Source organism: Hippocampus zosterae, chromosome 18, assembly GCF_025434085.1.
Source record: "Hippocampus zosterae strain Florida chromosome 18, ASM2543408v3, whole genome shotgun sequence".
Taxonomy (NCBI): Eukaryota; Metazoa; Chordata; class Actinopteri; order Syngnathiformes; family Syngnathidae; genus Hippocampus; species Hippocampus zosterae.
Genome location: NC_067468.1, coordinates 3,079,136 through 3,096,965, shown reverse-complemented (window position 1 = coordinate 3,096,965; position 17,830 = coordinate 3,079,136). Strand labels below are relative to the sequence as shown.

The 17,830-nt window shown below is 42.3% G+C and overlaps 1 protein-coding gene and 2 long non-coding RNA genes across 3 annotated transcripts; 1 reads left to right on the top strand and 2 right to left on the bottom strand.

Moving 5' to 3' along the window:
- Window positions 1–838: 838 nt before the first annotated feature.
- On the bottom strand, window positions 839–15,774 carry lmnb1 (lamin B1). Its single transcript, XM_052050096.1, has 11 exons — window positions 15,419–15,774; window positions 13,225–13,381; window positions 12,977–13,102; window positions 11,734–11,904; window positions 9,545–9,670; window positions 8,234–8,454; window positions 7,922–8,150; window positions 7,711–7,815; window positions 5,617–5,736; window positions 2,144–2,254; window positions 839–1,612 (listed from the first exon to the last, which is right to left on the bottom strand). The coding sequence occupies exons 1-11, from the start codon at window positions 15,772–15,774 to the stop codon at window positions 1,571–1,573; spliced, it is 1,764 nt and encodes a 587-aa protein (XP_051906056.1). The 3' UTR covers window positions 839–1,570.
- LOC127590728 (uncharacterized) lies at window positions 9,670–15,829 on the top strand. Its single transcript, XR_007959739.1, has 2 exons — window positions 9,670–9,968; window positions 15,615–15,829. It is a non-coding gene; the product is annotated as an uncharacterized LOC127590728 (long non-coding RNA).
- LOC127590741 (uncharacterized) lies at window positions 9,892–11,727 on the bottom strand. The gene is made up of 2 exons (XR_007959753.1): window positions 10,841–11,727; window positions 9,892–10,138 (listed from the first exon to the last, which is right to left on the bottom strand). It is a non-coding gene; the product is annotated as an uncharacterized LOC127590741 (long non-coding RNA).
- Window positions 15,830–17,830: the final 2,001 nt, after the last annotated feature.

Below are 17,830 nucleotides of genomic sequence, written 5' to 3'. Positions count from 1 at the left end.
TGTTGAAGTGCTCATTTGAAAATGTCAGTAAGACAAGAGAAATAAAGTGTTGCGTCATAATATGTATGTTGCCTTATGGTGAGAAATCATGCTCAGTGTCTTAGCTCTCCGCCTCAAAAAGACAGAGTCTGTGCATGCACACAGCACAGAGCAGGAGGTATGAAGTGCAGTGAACAAAATCTTCAGATACGTGGAAAACTATTTAATAGTGATGAAATGAAAAGAAGTGCGGGGGATTATTTTCGTCCTAGGGGCCATAACAGAAAATATAAAATCATTGTGGTAGATCAACAAGCAACTGTGAAGGAATTCTGATTATGGGCTGCATGTGACAGGGAAGTCATAAGGTATTGACCAACCATAAAAAACAAATTTGCTTCAAATCCATTCAAACAGCATTTCAGTCAGTTGAACAACACAAAATTGTGTGAGAGTGCCCATACAGAGGACGCTGACCACCACCATGTCTGAAACCAATCACGGATTTTATTTACCAGATGCTATGCACAGGAGAGAGGATCGCTACAGTCGTTACCTCAACATGGCTTGTTTGCAACAACTGACAAAGGCTTTTGATAAATCAACCTGATTTTAACATGAGAAAATCCGATTTGACGTGTACAAAATACACATTTGTATCATGTCCGCTGTGGTTCAGGTCACGTAGCTATAAAGACCACACGTTGCCAATAGTGTGAGATTGTAATAATTTCCTTCAGGGCAAAGAGATTTCACAGTTATTTTTTTAAACCTCAACATGACCAATACCCTACTTAGACCCCTAAAATGTATCTTATGTATTAATCATAAAACCATAACAAAAGATCAGCCACAATAGTTCAAGTAAAGGACATTTAATTAGACTCTGGCAATTACTGCCACACTATACAGTGTAAGACTCCAAAACAAAAAGTACGTCTACGACGACTTCACATTTTAGGAATACAATCAACTGTTGGGCAATTCTATCAAAGATCAGTGAGAACAAACTCACATTAGCAAATGTATGAAAAAACCCAGTTATAGCTTAGACTTTTTCGAGTAGTAAATAGCACACAAGGTTGCAAAGTGGATAATTATTGACCAGTTTAAACTGTACTCTGACATGGCAAAATACAAGCATCATATCGGCAGGTGACATTGAACCAATATCCTGATTCGAATACTTTTGATTAGTGAGGCTTCGATTCACAGTAATGTGCTCTCAATGTCAATTTTCATTACGCTTTCATAAAATATAATTGTTTCAAAATGACATACCTCTTTCCCTGATTTGAAACTAAAAGGTTTAAAGAATAAATACTTTTTAAAACAGACAATAGTGACATTTCAAATAAATTAGAAGCAAAATCCATTTCAATTCTTCTCCTGAAGTCCTGGGGGGACATTCAGCCTATAACTGTAATTCGGTTTCAAGAAGGATCGCATTTCGATGAAAGCAACTTTGGACTTAAAGAAAAATGCCAAGTAAATTGCAATTTATCCTCAAAAAGATTTTAAAAGAGATTATTTTTCTTCACAGTTGGCAGCAAGTCGGTGTCTCAGTTGACTACTGGTGGTTTGGGTGGGATCACATGACGCAGCAGCCTCTCTGGGCCCGGCCAGGGTCACCCTGCGCATAAGCAAGTCACATATTTTGTATTCATTGCGTATTTACTTGATGTTAGTTCAGCAAATAGTTCTGACTGTCTGAAGCAATGGTGACAAACATGTAAAGGCGACTGACGCTAACGTATGTATTTCTTCTCTGTCAAACACCCACTTAACTCATCCATGGCAAACATCAAAACACAACAACTGATTTAGGGCAACGAGGAACGACATATGCATAGTCACATATTTGTCTAGAAAGAAAGAAATACATCACATATTTGTCTAGAAATAAATAAATACAAAGAAGAAATCAAACTTAGCACCGCAACAGTTACAAACACAGAGGCATCATATGCACAAAAAAAAACATTCAGTGAGTGGTGTTAATTGCGGCATGGGGGAGAAGAAACAAGACAGAGGGGAGGTAAATGCTCAGTGATATTTACAACTACCTGCAGGCAAGAATGCTACCTGCAATAAAGACAACTGGCCAGAAAGGCCAGAAAACGGCTTCTGTTTGTGGTCAACATTAAGAAACGTTTGTACTCACTTGCTGTTGGTAGAGGTCATCTTTAAGCATCTCCTCTCCATTATCAGTATAGTCTTCCACACCATCGCCTTCTTCGGCTGTCTTATATGTAATGTTTCTCTTTGCCACTTCCTGACACACAAAAATTAAGACTGTGACTGGACTGGCACTGCTTCAATACACATTATACGAGACATTTATATTTGGAGCAGACTGAATCATGTCATTAATCGGCTCATTCACTTTCTCTAGTCGACATAAAATTCTCACGTTTAGATGGCACAGTATGTTACTTTCCACAACCGGAAAGTAACATGCGCACAATTATGTAGAGCGAGAGTGATCAAATTTGAGGTTCCCAGAATCCACTTGGAACAGGCAAGCAGAAGTAGCGGCATGAAAAAGTATTGCACATTTGTCATGATTTCATGTGATGCAAAATTATGAAGCAGACACAAATCAAGTCAAATTTATTTAGACATCCGTGACTCAGAAAAAGAAATTATCAATTGTTTTATTCTCGTTTTTGTTAAAATTCTCCGAGATGTGGCATTTCCAGGTATTCGGGCAACCACTTTACCTTCAGAAGTCAGAGAATAAGAAAATGGCTTCCCGTAAACGCAATTTGAGCTAATGTCATTCTATGTGCAGCTGTCACGGTTCTGTTTCAGTCTGGCCAGCAGGTGGCATTAGCGGACTTCTGTACACACCTGCTGCCAATCTGATTAGTCTCACTCTGTATTTAAGGACCCCTCTGCTGTGCACCTGTTGTCGGAGTACAGTGCACTCTGCTTAATAGAACACCATTGGGCCGAACCGCTTCTGTTCTACTAAGCGGAGTTTCTATTAACCGGAGACACTTTATTAGGTACACCTTCAGACACGTCGACGACCAAGTTATGCACGCAGAAAAACCCCTGCTGACGAGTTAGAAGAGATATTTCGACTGTGGACGTCCACATCTTTAATCAAACAACAAAACAACAACTTTAATCAACTTCAGTCAAACATCTCAAATCACAAGAAAAATTTTGTTACTTTTGTCTGGAAACAGGAGTCCGTAATTTTGCGGTTGACTTCCCTCTCAATGCGCTGGATAAGAGGGAAGTCCTGGAAACCGCGGGCGTACCTTCTGAGAATCCGGCAATGCATCGTATCGTCTGAGTATGTCCTTCTTATAGCCCTCGTCTCTTGAATGAAGTTGAAGCCATTGTGACGTGCGTGTGTCTATGTGTGGAGTGACGCGTGCTACCTGTTACTGTATACGGCTAGAACTACCGCGTTTTCTCGCGATAGTGGTACAGTATCGCGATAGCTACACTATGAAAACCACTAGTTTACAATGTTCATTGCTTACGGCCTGTTCTATTAAGCGGAGATCTGTTCTACTAAGCGGAGTATCTTTATAGGAAATTGCATTAGGCAAATCCGTTCCAGAGCCTTTTGCTCTATTAAGCGGATTACTCTATTAAGCGGTGTTCTATTAAGCGGAGTGCACTGTATTGCCGTTGCCTTGCTGCTTCCTTGCTCATAGACTGCTTTTGCTATAGACCTCGTCGTTTTTCGCTTTTTGAACTCTCGGTGCCAAGTATTTTGTAAGTATGGTTTTTATTTTGTGATTTGGCTTTCGCTTGCGTGTATTTGCTACATTGTTTTTTTGTTTGCCTTCGCGGTTCTTATTTTCATCCCTTGCCTATTGTGCAAGCGCTTTTTGTTTTTCGTTTTTGTGCCCTCTGGTCCTTGTTTTGACCAGCACTTTGTTACTTCTTTGGCAGTGCGATTTTTGTATGTTAAACCCCTTTTTGCTACGGAGACCTTGTTTGGTGTCTACACTTCTGGGATCCCAACTTTATTTCGGCTTGCCCAAACGTAACAGCAGCTGTGCTGAGAAGCGCCCAAAGAACACAAAGCCAACCGCAAACCGAGTGACCCTGCCAAACGCCAATGACCAATTCAGTCATGTTGTGGAGTGAGGGGGCTCGGCAACTAGTTTTCCTGAGCTGGCTGCATCGAGCTTGGCTGTGATTCCAAATGTCTCACGTCAAGTGAATGGCATCACAACAGCACAGATCTGGCCAAGTCAAATGCCAGGCACATGTTGGGCCATGCGTTTGTGTCAAGGCTGCTTGGTCTTTCCTTTGTAGAAATCATTGCACATGACGCTGAACTAAGATTTGGAAATATATCCTTCCATTTTCTACTGCTTATCTGGGGTCGGGTCGCGGGGGCAACAGCTTTCGCAGGGAAGCCTAGACTTCACTCTCCCCAGCTCCTCTTGGGGGATTCCGAGTGTGCCCAAGCCATCTGGGAGAAATGGTGTCTCCAGCAATCAGACACCCAAGCCACCTCATCTGGCTCCTCTGGACGTGGAGGAGAAGCGGCTTGACTCTGAGCCCCTCCCGGATGACCGAACTTCTCACCTTATCTCTCAGGGACACCCTGCAGAGAAAACTCACGTTGGCCGCTTCTATCCAGCGTCTCGTTCTTTCGGTCACGACCCATAGCTCGTGACCATAGGTGAGGGTTGGATTGTACATCGACCGGTAAATTGAGAGCTTCGCCTTTCAGATCAGCTCCTTCTTTATCACGACAGACCAATACAAAGTCCGTATCACAGCAGCCGATCCGCCTGTCGATCTCCCGCTCGCTCCTGCGCTCACTCGTGAACAAGCCCCGAAGATGCTTAAACTCCTCCACTTGGGGCAAGATCTCCTGCCCGACCTGGAGTGGGCACTCCACCCTTTTCCAACTGAGGATCATTGTTTCAGATTTGGAGGTGCAGATTTTGATCCCAATCGCTTCACACTCGGCTGCGAAATGCTCCAGTGAGAGTTGGAGAGCCCTGCTTGGAGGAGCCAAAAGTACCACATCATGTGCAAAAAGCAGAGATGCAATAATGAGGCCACCAAACCCGACCCTTTAAAACCTCGGCTGCAATTAGAAATTCTGTCCACAAAGGTTATGAACAGAATCGGTGACAAATAGCAGCCTTGGCGGAGTCCAACCCTCACTGGAAACGATTCCGACTTAATGTCGGCAATGCAAACCAAACTCTTGACATTGGGAGGTATAGAGACCGTACCGCCTGTATCAGGGGGGTTTGGTACGCCATACTCCCGAAGCCCGCCTCCACAGATTAAATATGTGAAAAAAACTTCCAATCCAAGTAAAATTCATTTCTATTTGGGGTTGTAAATTGACAAAATGTGGACATGTTCAAGGGGTATGGCTACTTTTGAAAGCCACTGCATCTTATGATCCCAACAAGTCCGTCACATGGGAAATGAATGAATCTGCCACACTTCTTATTTCATTGAAATCTACAAGAAATGGCAGTAAAAAGGAGAGAAAATCTCATTTCTTGAAATTATTATCCTCTCTTCTCGCCACTCGAGTGATTTTGTGGACTCCTTGATTTGTTGGTGGGAGGAGCTAATACATAAAAGGAGGAGTGCACAAACAATTGACCGAGTGAGATGCACCCATGGCCTCACCTCTCCCTGTGCATTGATCAAAACCACATGGACATCCTCCCCAAAGCTCCAAGAGGACTGGTTCTTCAAAATCAAATCGGTCGGGGGTTTGTAGCTCATGCCAGCATCAGACGTCCAAAGCTGCAAACACAGAAGGTTTCTTTCTTTTGAGTGTTTGCTCCTAAAAGTATCATCACATTGTTGCCAGGGAAAATCATACATCATTCCTGAGTTCAAACCTCATTTGCAGCGCTCTAGATAGGTAGCCGTCTCCATGGATCCATGTCAATGTTAAGGTTGTTTTGATTTGTTTTTGTTTTGATGATCTGCTTACTTTTCCTTGTTGTTAAGATTCTCTTTTTGGTCAACAATATAGTTTTGGTGCTTGCTACTGTTTACGGGGCTGTTTACTGTGGAAAATCAAATTGCGATATTTTTTTCCCGCCCTCAAAACGTCTGCTTATGACATATCTTTTCCAACGGTCATGATAACTCTTTGACGTCTCATTAAGTTTTCGTTGGTCTTTGGGCTCATTCAGGAAACGTATGGTTGGTCCATTTTATCACCCCCTCCCCCATTTTTTAATAAACAGTTCCATGGTCGATGCACCTCCACATGCATTCTGATTAATTTTGTGTTTGTAGAATACGAGTTAAGCAGAAAAATCCAGCCGTGCTTCCCCATCTGAGGGGATGGCTATTTTGCCACTTGCTGTCGATCGAAAATGACATCACAGTTGCTAATGGCTCAGATAACAACCAATCATGTTTCACCTTCTTGTTTTTGACGCTGAGCCATGATTGGTCGGACCCGAGCGACTGTAATGTCATTTTTAGTCGACAGCAAGGTGGAAAACGGCCACTGGAATGGACAAAAAATGCATGGATTTTACTGCTTAATATTCTACAAACACAAGCCAAACAAACATTCCTTTGCTATACATGTTGCCTTAATATCCCAAATTTAATGTGTGTTCGGGTGACTGAGTGTCTGAGGAAGGGGCTAAAGCAAGTATCTTGCAGGATTCGCTTTTTTTTCTTTGATTGGAAACAAAATGTTGTGGCATGAGCACACAAGGAATCTATCGGTGTACCACACCTTGATGTTGACTATTTGTCCATTTGCAAAAATGCCCCAATGTTTTTTAGATTGTGAGGACATTTGCTGTGCACAACCATCTCTTCACATCACCCGAGGGCTATTCGATCAATGGAGTCAGAGGAATTCAACATTCCAAAACCGTGCTTTTTTTCCTGCTGAAGCCAATCTTTCATCGAATCAAATGTATGCTTTGGGTCTTTGTCATGATGAAAGATGAAGTTACTCTTTCTCTGCAGCTGTCAAGTTCCAGTTGAAGAAAGGCAGTCCACAAGTATGAGGCTGCCTCCAAGTATGCCTCACTGTAGGTATGGCTTGTTTGATGGATTGTGGTCATGGCACTGGATTGATTGTGGCAGCAAACAAGCTACCATATCGTTAAATTTAATTCTCTGTTCAACTGCCAAATGTAATTTGAAAGAACAAACGGAATCATTTGGGGATGGATTGGGGTTAAAGGTGGGGTTGGAGGGGTTACATGCTAAGTCTTAGGGGAAAAAAATTACCCGGCTAACTTGTGGTTGCACAAGCATATTCATCCTTAAGTTAAATGCAATTTTATATTCCATCCATCCATTTTCCGAACCGCTTGATCCTCACTAGGGTCGCGGGGGGTGCTAGAGCCTATCCCAGCTGTTTTCAGGCAGTAGGCAGGGGGCACCCTGAATCAGTTGCCAGCCAATCGCAGGGAACACAGAGACGAACAACCATCCACGCTCACATTCACACCTAGGGACAATGTTAGAGCGTTCAATCAGCCTGCCATGCATGTTTTTGGAATGTGGGAGGAAACCAGAGTACCCGGAGAAAAACCATGCAGGCCCGAGGAGAACATGCAAACTCCACACAGGGAGGCCGGAGCTAGAATTGAACCTCTGCACTGTGAAGTCGACGTGCTAACCACTGGACTACCCACTACTGCCCAATTCTATATACTTTTCAGCATTTTTTTTCCCAACAAGTTTTCTGAAGGTGTCTCAACTTTTGATTTCACAAGGGAGACTTTGAGGTCTTACCGTGACTTTATGTCTAGCCTTCAATGTATATTTAGGTGTGAATTTGAATGTGGCTGTCACACTTCCAATAGTTTTAATCACTTCACAGCCCACCATGGCTTGGTCCTAAACCAAAAGACAGATGTTAACAGCGTATCCAGATGAGTATGATGACGCTGCAAAGAAATCTTTAATTTCTTCACACGTGGAAAAGCACAGCGTTTGATCTTACCACATCGCCGGTGTTCTGGAGGCTAATGAACTTGCCATCCGTGTCAATCTCATCAATAATGATGGGTCCTGTGGCTGAGGAGGCGTGAGCAATAGACACTGAGCTGCTAGCTTCCTGTTCCTCAACATCAATACGCTTCCTTTTTCCCTGAGCTGTCCGAACACTACGGCTGCTGGAAGAGACTCGAGACATTGTGGCACGAGAGGAAGGGCTGGGAGACAGCTTCAACCTGCAGGTGAAAGACAGGGGAGGGTAATCAGAACGGCTATGCTGAACAGAAAACAGGTTGCAGTTGTTTGAATTGGCCCTAACCTTTCCTCTTCTCCCTCCAGAAGTTTGCGGTATGCATTGATCTCCATGTCAAGAGCAAATTTCACATCCAGCAACTGTTCATATTCATTCAACTGTTGCAACATCTTTGCTTGGATCTCAGCCACTTCGCGGTCTTTTTCTGCCACAAGTTTGCGGCTTGCATCTTTCTCCTTAGCGAGTGCCGCCTCCAGTTCTGCTATGCGACCACGCCAAGCACAAGTCTGCAGGAAGAAATCGGAGTGCAGCGGCCAAATTGTTAGTTTGCGGTCCCTCACACATTTAAAATGCATAACATCTTTTCTTATTGTGCATGTAGTCTGTCTGTCAAAAATATCAGCAATGCTGCTGCAAACTAGCCTTGTTTGGTCACACCCACCAACTGGCCGGCACAACACAACACATCTGCAGTCAATAGTCACACACACAGACACGCTTTCCATTGATAGACCATGGCGGCAGTGTAAACAAAGGGATTTACTGGTTGGAAATGAAGAAAAGATATATGGACATACTATCTGTACAACCCAGCAGAAAAAAAAGCAACACAATGAATTGGAAATGGTAAATGTGGCCACAAACTAGGCGAAAGATTTCTATGAATCTCAAGTGGCATCTGAAGGCTCACCATGCAGATACTTTTTGGGGAGTTCAGTCGCAACTAGTCCTGTTAACATATCACACTGTAAATGTATACGTTTACTAGCATTCGATGCTCCTTGACAGTCAGCTTTTGATAAATATATTCTTTATTTGTTAATAATTACAATACAACTGCAGTGGCGACACCCATTTGTTTACAAGTTTGCAATGACTTTGCGCATTCACTTACCGTATTTTCCACACTATAAGGCGCTTCGGAGAATAAAGCGCACCTTCAATAAATGGCCTATTCTAAAACCATTTTCATATGTAGGGCGCATCGCATTATAAGGCGCATAAATTAGAAGCCACAGTAGCGGCTGTGGTTGCGTTATGCATCCACTAGATGGAGCTACGCTTAAAGGAATACAATACAGCTTTTATTTAGAGAGAGCTTTCACAACGGCTGCAGCTGTAACAAAGCATTTTACAGAACATTAAAAATACTACGTCCAAGAAATTAGTATAGTGCTCCACATATAACGCGCATCGGATTATAATGTGCACTGTTGGCTTTTGAGAAAATTTAATGATTTTAAGTGCGCCCCATAGTGCGGAAAATTAAGTATTCAAAGCCAACCATGTCGCTTGCGCTTCTAGGCATCCAAGAACAAAGACTGATGGTGCATTTTAAAAGGGTCCGAAAATCCCAACCACAACATTTGATTGAACCTCTTTCTGCAGGCCTTCCAGTTGGGCAGTGAGGCTCTCAATCCTTAAGGTCGACTCTCTCAGCTCCTCTCGGGCAATGCTGGCTGACGCTCCGTTCACTTCGGACAACCGTCGCACGTTGTCCATCTTCAAACACAAACGAACTTAATGTAGTTTGGTCTTGACACAATAAAAGAGGAAGTGCGCTGGGCTGGTTCCTTCCTGACAAACGGGAAGTCAAGTCACTGAAGTATTGGTTATGTCAGCTCATTTGCTCATTTCTTTGCCCTGTTGTCAGTAGTTGGTGACTATCCACCTTGAGAGACAAGTCTCATCTTAGTTCTCGCTGTCCTATGTGTGCCTATATGAATTGTTGAAGAGAGATCATTTGATGAAATGTTTTTTTTCCCCTTTTGGAAGAGGATGCTCTACTACTATGAGTCAGGTAAATCAACTCAACTTTTAAATCAACACACAGCAAGAGAAAACTGAAACATTTACTTCTGCAGAGTCAAAGGTTCTGAAATAATTTTAGTCCAATTATTTTGTAGCAATTAGGCAATTGCAAGTTATTAAAAGGGGAAGTCAAGTCATACCTTTTCTTTACAATATGTTCTATGAGGCCCCAGGAGTCTAAAAATGATATTCTGTACACCTGTTTTTACCCATCTCAGAGTGCGACCATTTTGCCACTTGGTTTTGACTGAAAATGACATCACTGTACCTCGCTTGGAGCTCAGCTTGCAAAGGTCCAACTCAGAAAACGGGTGAGCCGTGACTGCTCGTTACACGAGCGTTGAACTTTGTGTTGAATCAAAATAAAGTGAAATGATACTTTAACCTACATTTCTTTTTACTTTAACAGTGGATAGTACTACAGCGGTACCTCTGCTTACGAATGTCTCTTCATTCGAAATTTTCAAGTTACGAAACTCCTAACAGGAAAATATTGCCTTTTGTTATGAAAGAAATTTCAAGATACGAAAGGTAAAAATACAGTATGGGCTGCTGCTAGCAGCTCCACGTTTCCTGAACGCAACATCCTTGCAAGTGCTCTGCCATTGGCTATTACCTAACACCTTCCTGGCATCCCATTGGCTAAGAGTGACCTCTACCATATGTGTCTGTCTGCAGCATCCTCATCATGCGACCCTCGGGGCCATGGGGCGTTCCCAATAGTTTGATGTAAATGTGAATCACCCACAAAAATTGTTCACCAGTTCGGGAATCGCTCACTATGCTGATGTTTGCCTTGGTACATTTTCGAAAGATTGTTAAAAGCCAACAAAAGCAAACGTCCTCGGATCAGTTCTTTACAATACGCCAGTCAAAAACTACTTCTGAGAGCGAACATGGACTAAAGAGAGCAAAAAATGCTGAGGACGCAGTTAAAAGTTAAATGGCCATCATTTTTATTCTTTACTCTATTCTTTGTTTTTTACATTATGCACAACTCTCATTTATTGTGTAAGAATCTAATTATGACATTATTTGTTAGATATTTTGATGGACTTTTATGCTTCAGAAAGCGTCTGAAATTTGGGAAGGGGGGGCTTGGAACGGATTAGGACATGGAAAGCGCGTCTCTAATTTTCTAGTCAAGAAATTTCTTACAGAACCAATTCATTTCGTAAGTAGAGGTACATCGTAGTGTGTTAAATGTTGCCGCTCTGCAACCATTGCGGCCTGGTCATCCTGGAAAGGAGATGACCATCTGTAGCCCCTTTTCAAGGCGTCTAATTCCCCCTAAAATAGTCTTGGGCCCATTTATTTATTTTTGTTCAGTTTTTCCTTTCCCGCCTATGGGTTTAAGATCAGAGGATGCTGTTAATATTTGTCAGCTGTGGGCATGTGAAGCTCTTTTGAGATTGTTTTGTGATTTAGGGTTGTATCAATAGATTTGACATGGCTTGACTTGACTGAACAACAAGGATCAAACTTTTTTGCACATTTTCTCACGTTAGGACCCAGACAAGTAAATGAATGATCTTCAGTTTTAGCGCAATTTTTGCATTGTCAATTTGAAATACTGTGCTCATTCTCAATAAACGGATGAAACTGTATTTTTTTTCACCCAAATTAGCGAATAATTGATTATTAAAATAATCCTTCGTTACATCCCCGTTCGAAATGAACATTTTGGTGAAAAGTTGAACGAATGAAATAAACAAATCTAATGTATGACGAATGTCCGTGTAGTGGATCCATACTTTGGCAGCATAAGTGCTTTCCATGCTATCTTTATAGATCTTCATCTGCTCCTCATTCTGCACCCTCATGTCTGCTAGTGCCAGACTCAGCTTGGACTCGTACTCCTCTTTGCGCCCAGAATCCACTTCCACCAGACTTGTTTCATACCGCTGCCGTGCTTCCTTCACTTCCTGGAACAAGAAATAAACCCCCAATAGTCTGCATAACTGACAACCTCAACTTAACTATCACTTCCTTTAGTAAAAAACAACAACAAAACGAAACCTTTGCGCCTGTAGAAAAAGTATCTTATACGACAACTCATGTTGGTAGAAGCAGAATGAATTTGAACGCTACAAAACCATTTAGGTGGGCTATTTACAGAAGAATGTGTTCAAGCTAATCGAGAGAAGCTTCTTCAAGCAACAAAACAATAACCGCATTAAAAAAAACATGAAATGCAGCTCGAATTCTGAAAGTTTGGGTTATCCTCATCTTTTGCTCTGAAACCCAAAAGTCAGTATACAACACACACACACACACACACACACACACAAAGGATATGATATTGCCGTTCTCATACTTCTGGAGGGGACTACCGTATTTTCCACACCAATCAGCACTGACGCAAGCCACGTCACAGATCAAAGAAGCTTTGAACAAACGACAAGAGCTAAGATAGCTTAGCTGTTGAGTGGTGTTGCTACAGAACGATCAAATGTCAGTAAAACTTATTTAATAAAGCAGCGACACAGTTCACTTAACCAACAACTTATAACATTGTCTCGTTAACATTGAACTCTCTTGCCGCTGCTCTATTTACGTGTTCAACTGCGTAACCCGATTGCCTTAAGTTTGAACTCTGCGTTGTAAGCATGTCTCTAGCAAGGAGCCATTTCGGGGTCGACATATTACCCTAATAACCATACATGACGCGCATCCGATTTTAAGGCCCACAGTGAGCTTTCAAGAAAATGGAAGGCTTTTAGGTGTGCCTTTTAGTGCGGAAAATACGGTTTATTGGGAAATCCATGGCGGACAATGAGACCCATTCCACATAAAAAAATCTCTGATAAAAGCACTGCTGGAGATGAATTCCATCTACAGTGGGTCAGAGTTGCACAAAATGACGGTACACCTATTTAAAATTGACACCCTTATAAATTCACAACTAGAAAACAAGGTAAAACAAACCTCCCACACATTCCCCAAACTAATGATTGCCTAACCTAAATCTCTGCAAACGCACAATAAAATCCTCACCTCTTGGTGCATGGTCTTACGAAACTCGATTTCCTCTGTCAGACTCTGATGGCGGTTTTCAAAGTCAACGCGAAGGAGCATCTCGTCAGCAAGGTGTTTCTTGGTTTGAGCAAGGTCGGAAATCAACTGACAAAGAAACGTCACAGATGCTGTCTTTAAAATCATAATGTTAAAATCAATTCTTCAGAACACAACAGAAAAAAATGGAACATTATGTTGATATGTACTGATACTAAAATAGTTCTAACCTTATCAATTTGTTCTTGAAGGTCACCCACGGTGGCCTCCAAGACGGTCTTTTCAGACAAGGATGTAGCGAGTCTGGCATTTTTGGCACTGAGCTGAGCTTCCAAATCCTTTAACCGGGTGTGGGCTTCACCTGCATCAGAGTCCTTTTTGTGGTTACTGGAGAGAAAACGGGGTACAATAGACGCCAAAGTGAGATGGGGTCTCAGAAAGCACAGTTAAAACCGTGAGATGCGCGAAAGCGGCCACAAGGATGGACTTGCCATTTAGCAAATGCAGGCAATTACCAGGGAACCTGAAATCCGCAGTAAGCCCAAACGTCTTGGGTTATTTAAAAGGTTTTCTTCCATTTAAAGTACACAACCATTTTAGCCTCAATTCATACATTTAAAATCACAGTGATTGTTTTGATGCCCCCCCCCCCCCCACTGCTCTTTTCATACTGAAAATGCTAAATAAATGTGTTGGCGCAGTTTGAGTAGGACACAGACTGTGGCATTATCTTTATGGAGCAGAAAATATGAGAAGGGTCAAACAGTTTTTTAAATCAAATGTCCCAATGCCCACCTATTTATCATGATACATTTTCAAAACAAAAAATAATGATACAAAGGGACACAAAACTGTGTCACCTCTAATATGGCGGAACTGTTCAATTGAGGAAAAAGATGGGACTGATTTAAGTAAGTGGTCCCGAACCAATTTTTTGTTTTCCCGGCAGGGACCGCCCAATGGTAGGACAGATGTTTCACAGACTAGTTGTGCTATTTACCTCGGAGGCGGGAATGATAAGTTCAAGTATCAAGTACAACTTTATTGTCAAATGTGCTGTCATACAGCACAGATGAAATTTCCTCCCTCTTAAACAGACAACATACAACAAGAGGAGCCCCTGCGGGTGCCCGCGCCGCCATCAAAAGAACACTTAATATAAAAAGATACATTCACGATTAGAACGTATATGTTCCGTGACAAAAAAATAAATAAAACATTTGTGTTACGTTAATGTAGATTCGAAGACACATCCCGAGATAAGTGGGTGAGGAATGTAAACTACTCGTACAAATGTATTATTTTAAATGGACTATTTATTATGTTCTAGTCAAATGAATCACGTAGTGAGGATCAAGCGGCTCGGAAGATGTTATATATATATTATAGAATAAACTACACAGCCAATCACAAAATGTGCATGAAATGCCCCCCAAAAAATAACTAAAATTTAAAAATCGGCCGATCCGATAGAGCCGAGCAGATCTGTTTAATGTGTCAAGTCGAAACTTTCCAGTTGAGGTAAGGTTGCCTCGCTTCATCTGTACAACTCTGAGAAAAGTGTGTATGAGGTGGAGATGTGGCGTTAATTACTGGCATTATTGACCAGCAAAGCCCTGAAGTTTTGACAGCTCACTGTGTTACATTGTTTTAAGATTTGACCCATTATTTGCCCCTACTTTTAATGTAGCTACACCAGAAAAAAATCAATTCTATTTTTATTTAGTAACCTGATTATTTCATGCAAGTGTGATCAGTGAAAGTGAAACCGTTTTTTTTTCACCCAAAAAATATGCAACGCGTAAAACTGACATGGTCATCTAGTCTTAAATGATTGCATATGAGAAATGCAACCACACACTCATCATGACCTGGATGCCAGTCTGCAAATTTCCTCGTGCTATCAATTTTAAATGATGAACATTGTCAAACTCTCTCGAATGTCCTTACTCGCTGCAAATATACTTTTATTACACAACGTTTTGTGTTCAGTACAGTTGGAAAATTTGGACATTAAAGCAACACATAACCATCACCGACACAAATGCTTACGTCATGTTCCCGTCACATAAAACACACCACTTTTTGTTTGATCTTTTTTTTAACTTTGTACAAAGATTAGTAAAGGTTTTGAACATATGACCGTCACGGAGACAAATGCTTAACGTCATTTTCTCGAACAAAACATACGTTACCTTGACTCTGATCTTTTTTTACAACTTTGAACAAGGATGAGTAAAAGTTTTGAACAAATCACGCGGATGCGTCTCTTTTGGAGAAGGCAAGGGCAGGTTCGAACTGCCTTAAAATCAAAATATTTATAAACAGTGGCTCGGAATTCAAAGACTTTCGCCTCCAGTAAAGTGATGCGCCCCGTGGCATCCACTCCCTTTTTAATATTCCACATACATGTCCGAGTCTTACCTATGTAAAAGTTGCTCATACTCGGATTTGAGTTTTCCGAGCTGAATCTGCAGCCAGGCCTGTTCTTTCGAGGAATCATCCAAACATCGTCTGGCATTGGCAAGCTCCGTGTCATATAAGGCTTTTATTACACATAACTCCCGGCTTCTTTCTTCTTCCTTCGCACTAATTTTCAGATTAAGTATGTCTTTTTCAGATTCTACATTTTGGACTGTCTCAATATACACGGCGAGACGGTCGTTGAGGTTCCTGAGCTGCTGCTTCTCTCGCAATCTGGTTATTCTGGTGGGGCTGACCGGTGCATCGCCACTGCACGTGTTTCTCTGGCCAGTCGGAGATGCCATAACGCTTGACATTTTGAAACTAAAAATGTAAATATCCTTATAAAGCAATGTTGCGTTTGCGTAGATATCCTGATTTCTATGGAATTACTGTAGCGCCAGATACTTCCAAAAATGTGTGAATGTCTTTTCTACGTCGAATGAAAGGGGTATGGCTCGGCAATATGGCGGATCATTGACCATTTACGTTTAGTAAAACCAGCCAATGGCAGAGCTCAACACGTTACTCTCTTTCGTTTTTCATCTTTGGGTTTGTTTGAAATGTCGGTAAACAGTGTCCCGACAGGAGATACGTAATGGTCTCATTATGGAGTTGATGCGAATATTGCCGCGCCGCGGTGACTAAAGCGAGCGTACCCTTTCTCTTCTGTTTACATCTCACTTTTATTTTCAAAGTAAAAATACTATACATTAGTTTTATATGTGATAATACGACATATTCATAGTCTTTCGGTAGGTTTTGTGAACATGTATACGTATTTTTTGAAAATCAATATTAAGTTTTATATGTGATAATACGACATATTCATAGTCTTTCGGTAGGTTTTGTGAACATGTATACGTATTTTTTGAAAATCAATATTAAAATTCTGTTTAAATTAACATTGGGGCGTCGCACAGCTTTGTGAAACAGGTGGGCGGGCTTCCTGAAACTGTCCCAGCTGGTTTTGGACGTGCAGACGGAGTCGCCATTTTGAGCCGGGAGTCCCGACCATTTCTGACAGTCACTTGTATTGAGCTAACTCGTTGGTGCCAGGGATTTAATCATAACTCGATTAATTACCGAATTTGACACGGATACGTTTGTGACAAACACCAGACATGAATTTATAATACAAATATATGAGTGATTTTCTGAGGTTTGAAGATACGTATTATGGTGTGGCTTAATGTTGCGCACGGTTTAAAGGTCTCTGTAGTTAGTTGCGTTAGGTGATCATCACCGAGGGTTTGTTTCCAGTGGTGTAGTGGAGATTTTGTAAGTGGGTGTACGCGACATACAGGACCGCCATAACAATCACAGGCCACCGTTGTTAAGCATAACTCGCATTAGAACAATGATCAACATACATTTCAATAAAAAATTGAATGTGGCGTCGGGAGAAGTGGGTGGACGGCGTACCCACGCGTACCACGCCCACTACCCCCTGTTTGTTTCTGCAGGTGGAGCATATCAAAGAGACACAAAAGGGAAATAACCATCACCATTTTATTGTGTTGATTAAAATCTCGGGTGTAGCCAAAAGTTTCAGTTAGATATTCAGGCTGACAACTTGTCACGAGTGGGTGGCCACAATATTTACATTTTACATTTACAGTGTAGCCCGATCTGTAACATTGAAGCCAATGTTTATCATACAATCCACATTCAAGGTTTCATGAAATAAAACACATTTTTACAGAACATCATCCAACACACTTATGATACAATCAGGAACAATCCAGCCATCCATCATCTACTGCTTAGCCGGGGCCGGGTGAGGGTGGCAACAGCTTTAGCAGGGAAGCCCAGACTTCCCTCTCCCTAGCTACTTCTTCCAGCTCTCCCCGGGGGATCCCGAGACGTTCCCAGGCCAGCTGGGTGACATAGTCTCTCCAGCGTGTCCTGGGTCTTCCTCGGGGTCTCCTCCCGGTGGGACATGCCCGGAACACCTCACCAGGGAGGCGCTCAGGGGGCCTCCGAATCAGATGCCCAAGCCACCTCATCTGGCTCCTCTCGATGTGGAGGAGAAGCGGCTCGACTCTGAGCCTCTCTCGGATAACCGAGCTTCTCACCTTATCTCTAAGGGAGAGCCCGGACACCCTGCGGAAAAAACTCATTTCGTCCGCTTGTAACCGGGATCTCGTTCTATCGGTCACGACCCATAGCTCGTGACCATGGATGAGGGTTGGAACGTAGATCGACCGGTAAATTGAGAACTTCGCCCTTTGGCTCAGCTCCTTCTTCACCACGAAAGACCGATTCATCGTCTGCATCACAGCAGATGCTGCACCGATCCGCCTGTCGATCTCCCGCTCCCTCCTGCCCCCACTCGTGAACAAGACCCCAAGATACTTGAACTCCTCCACT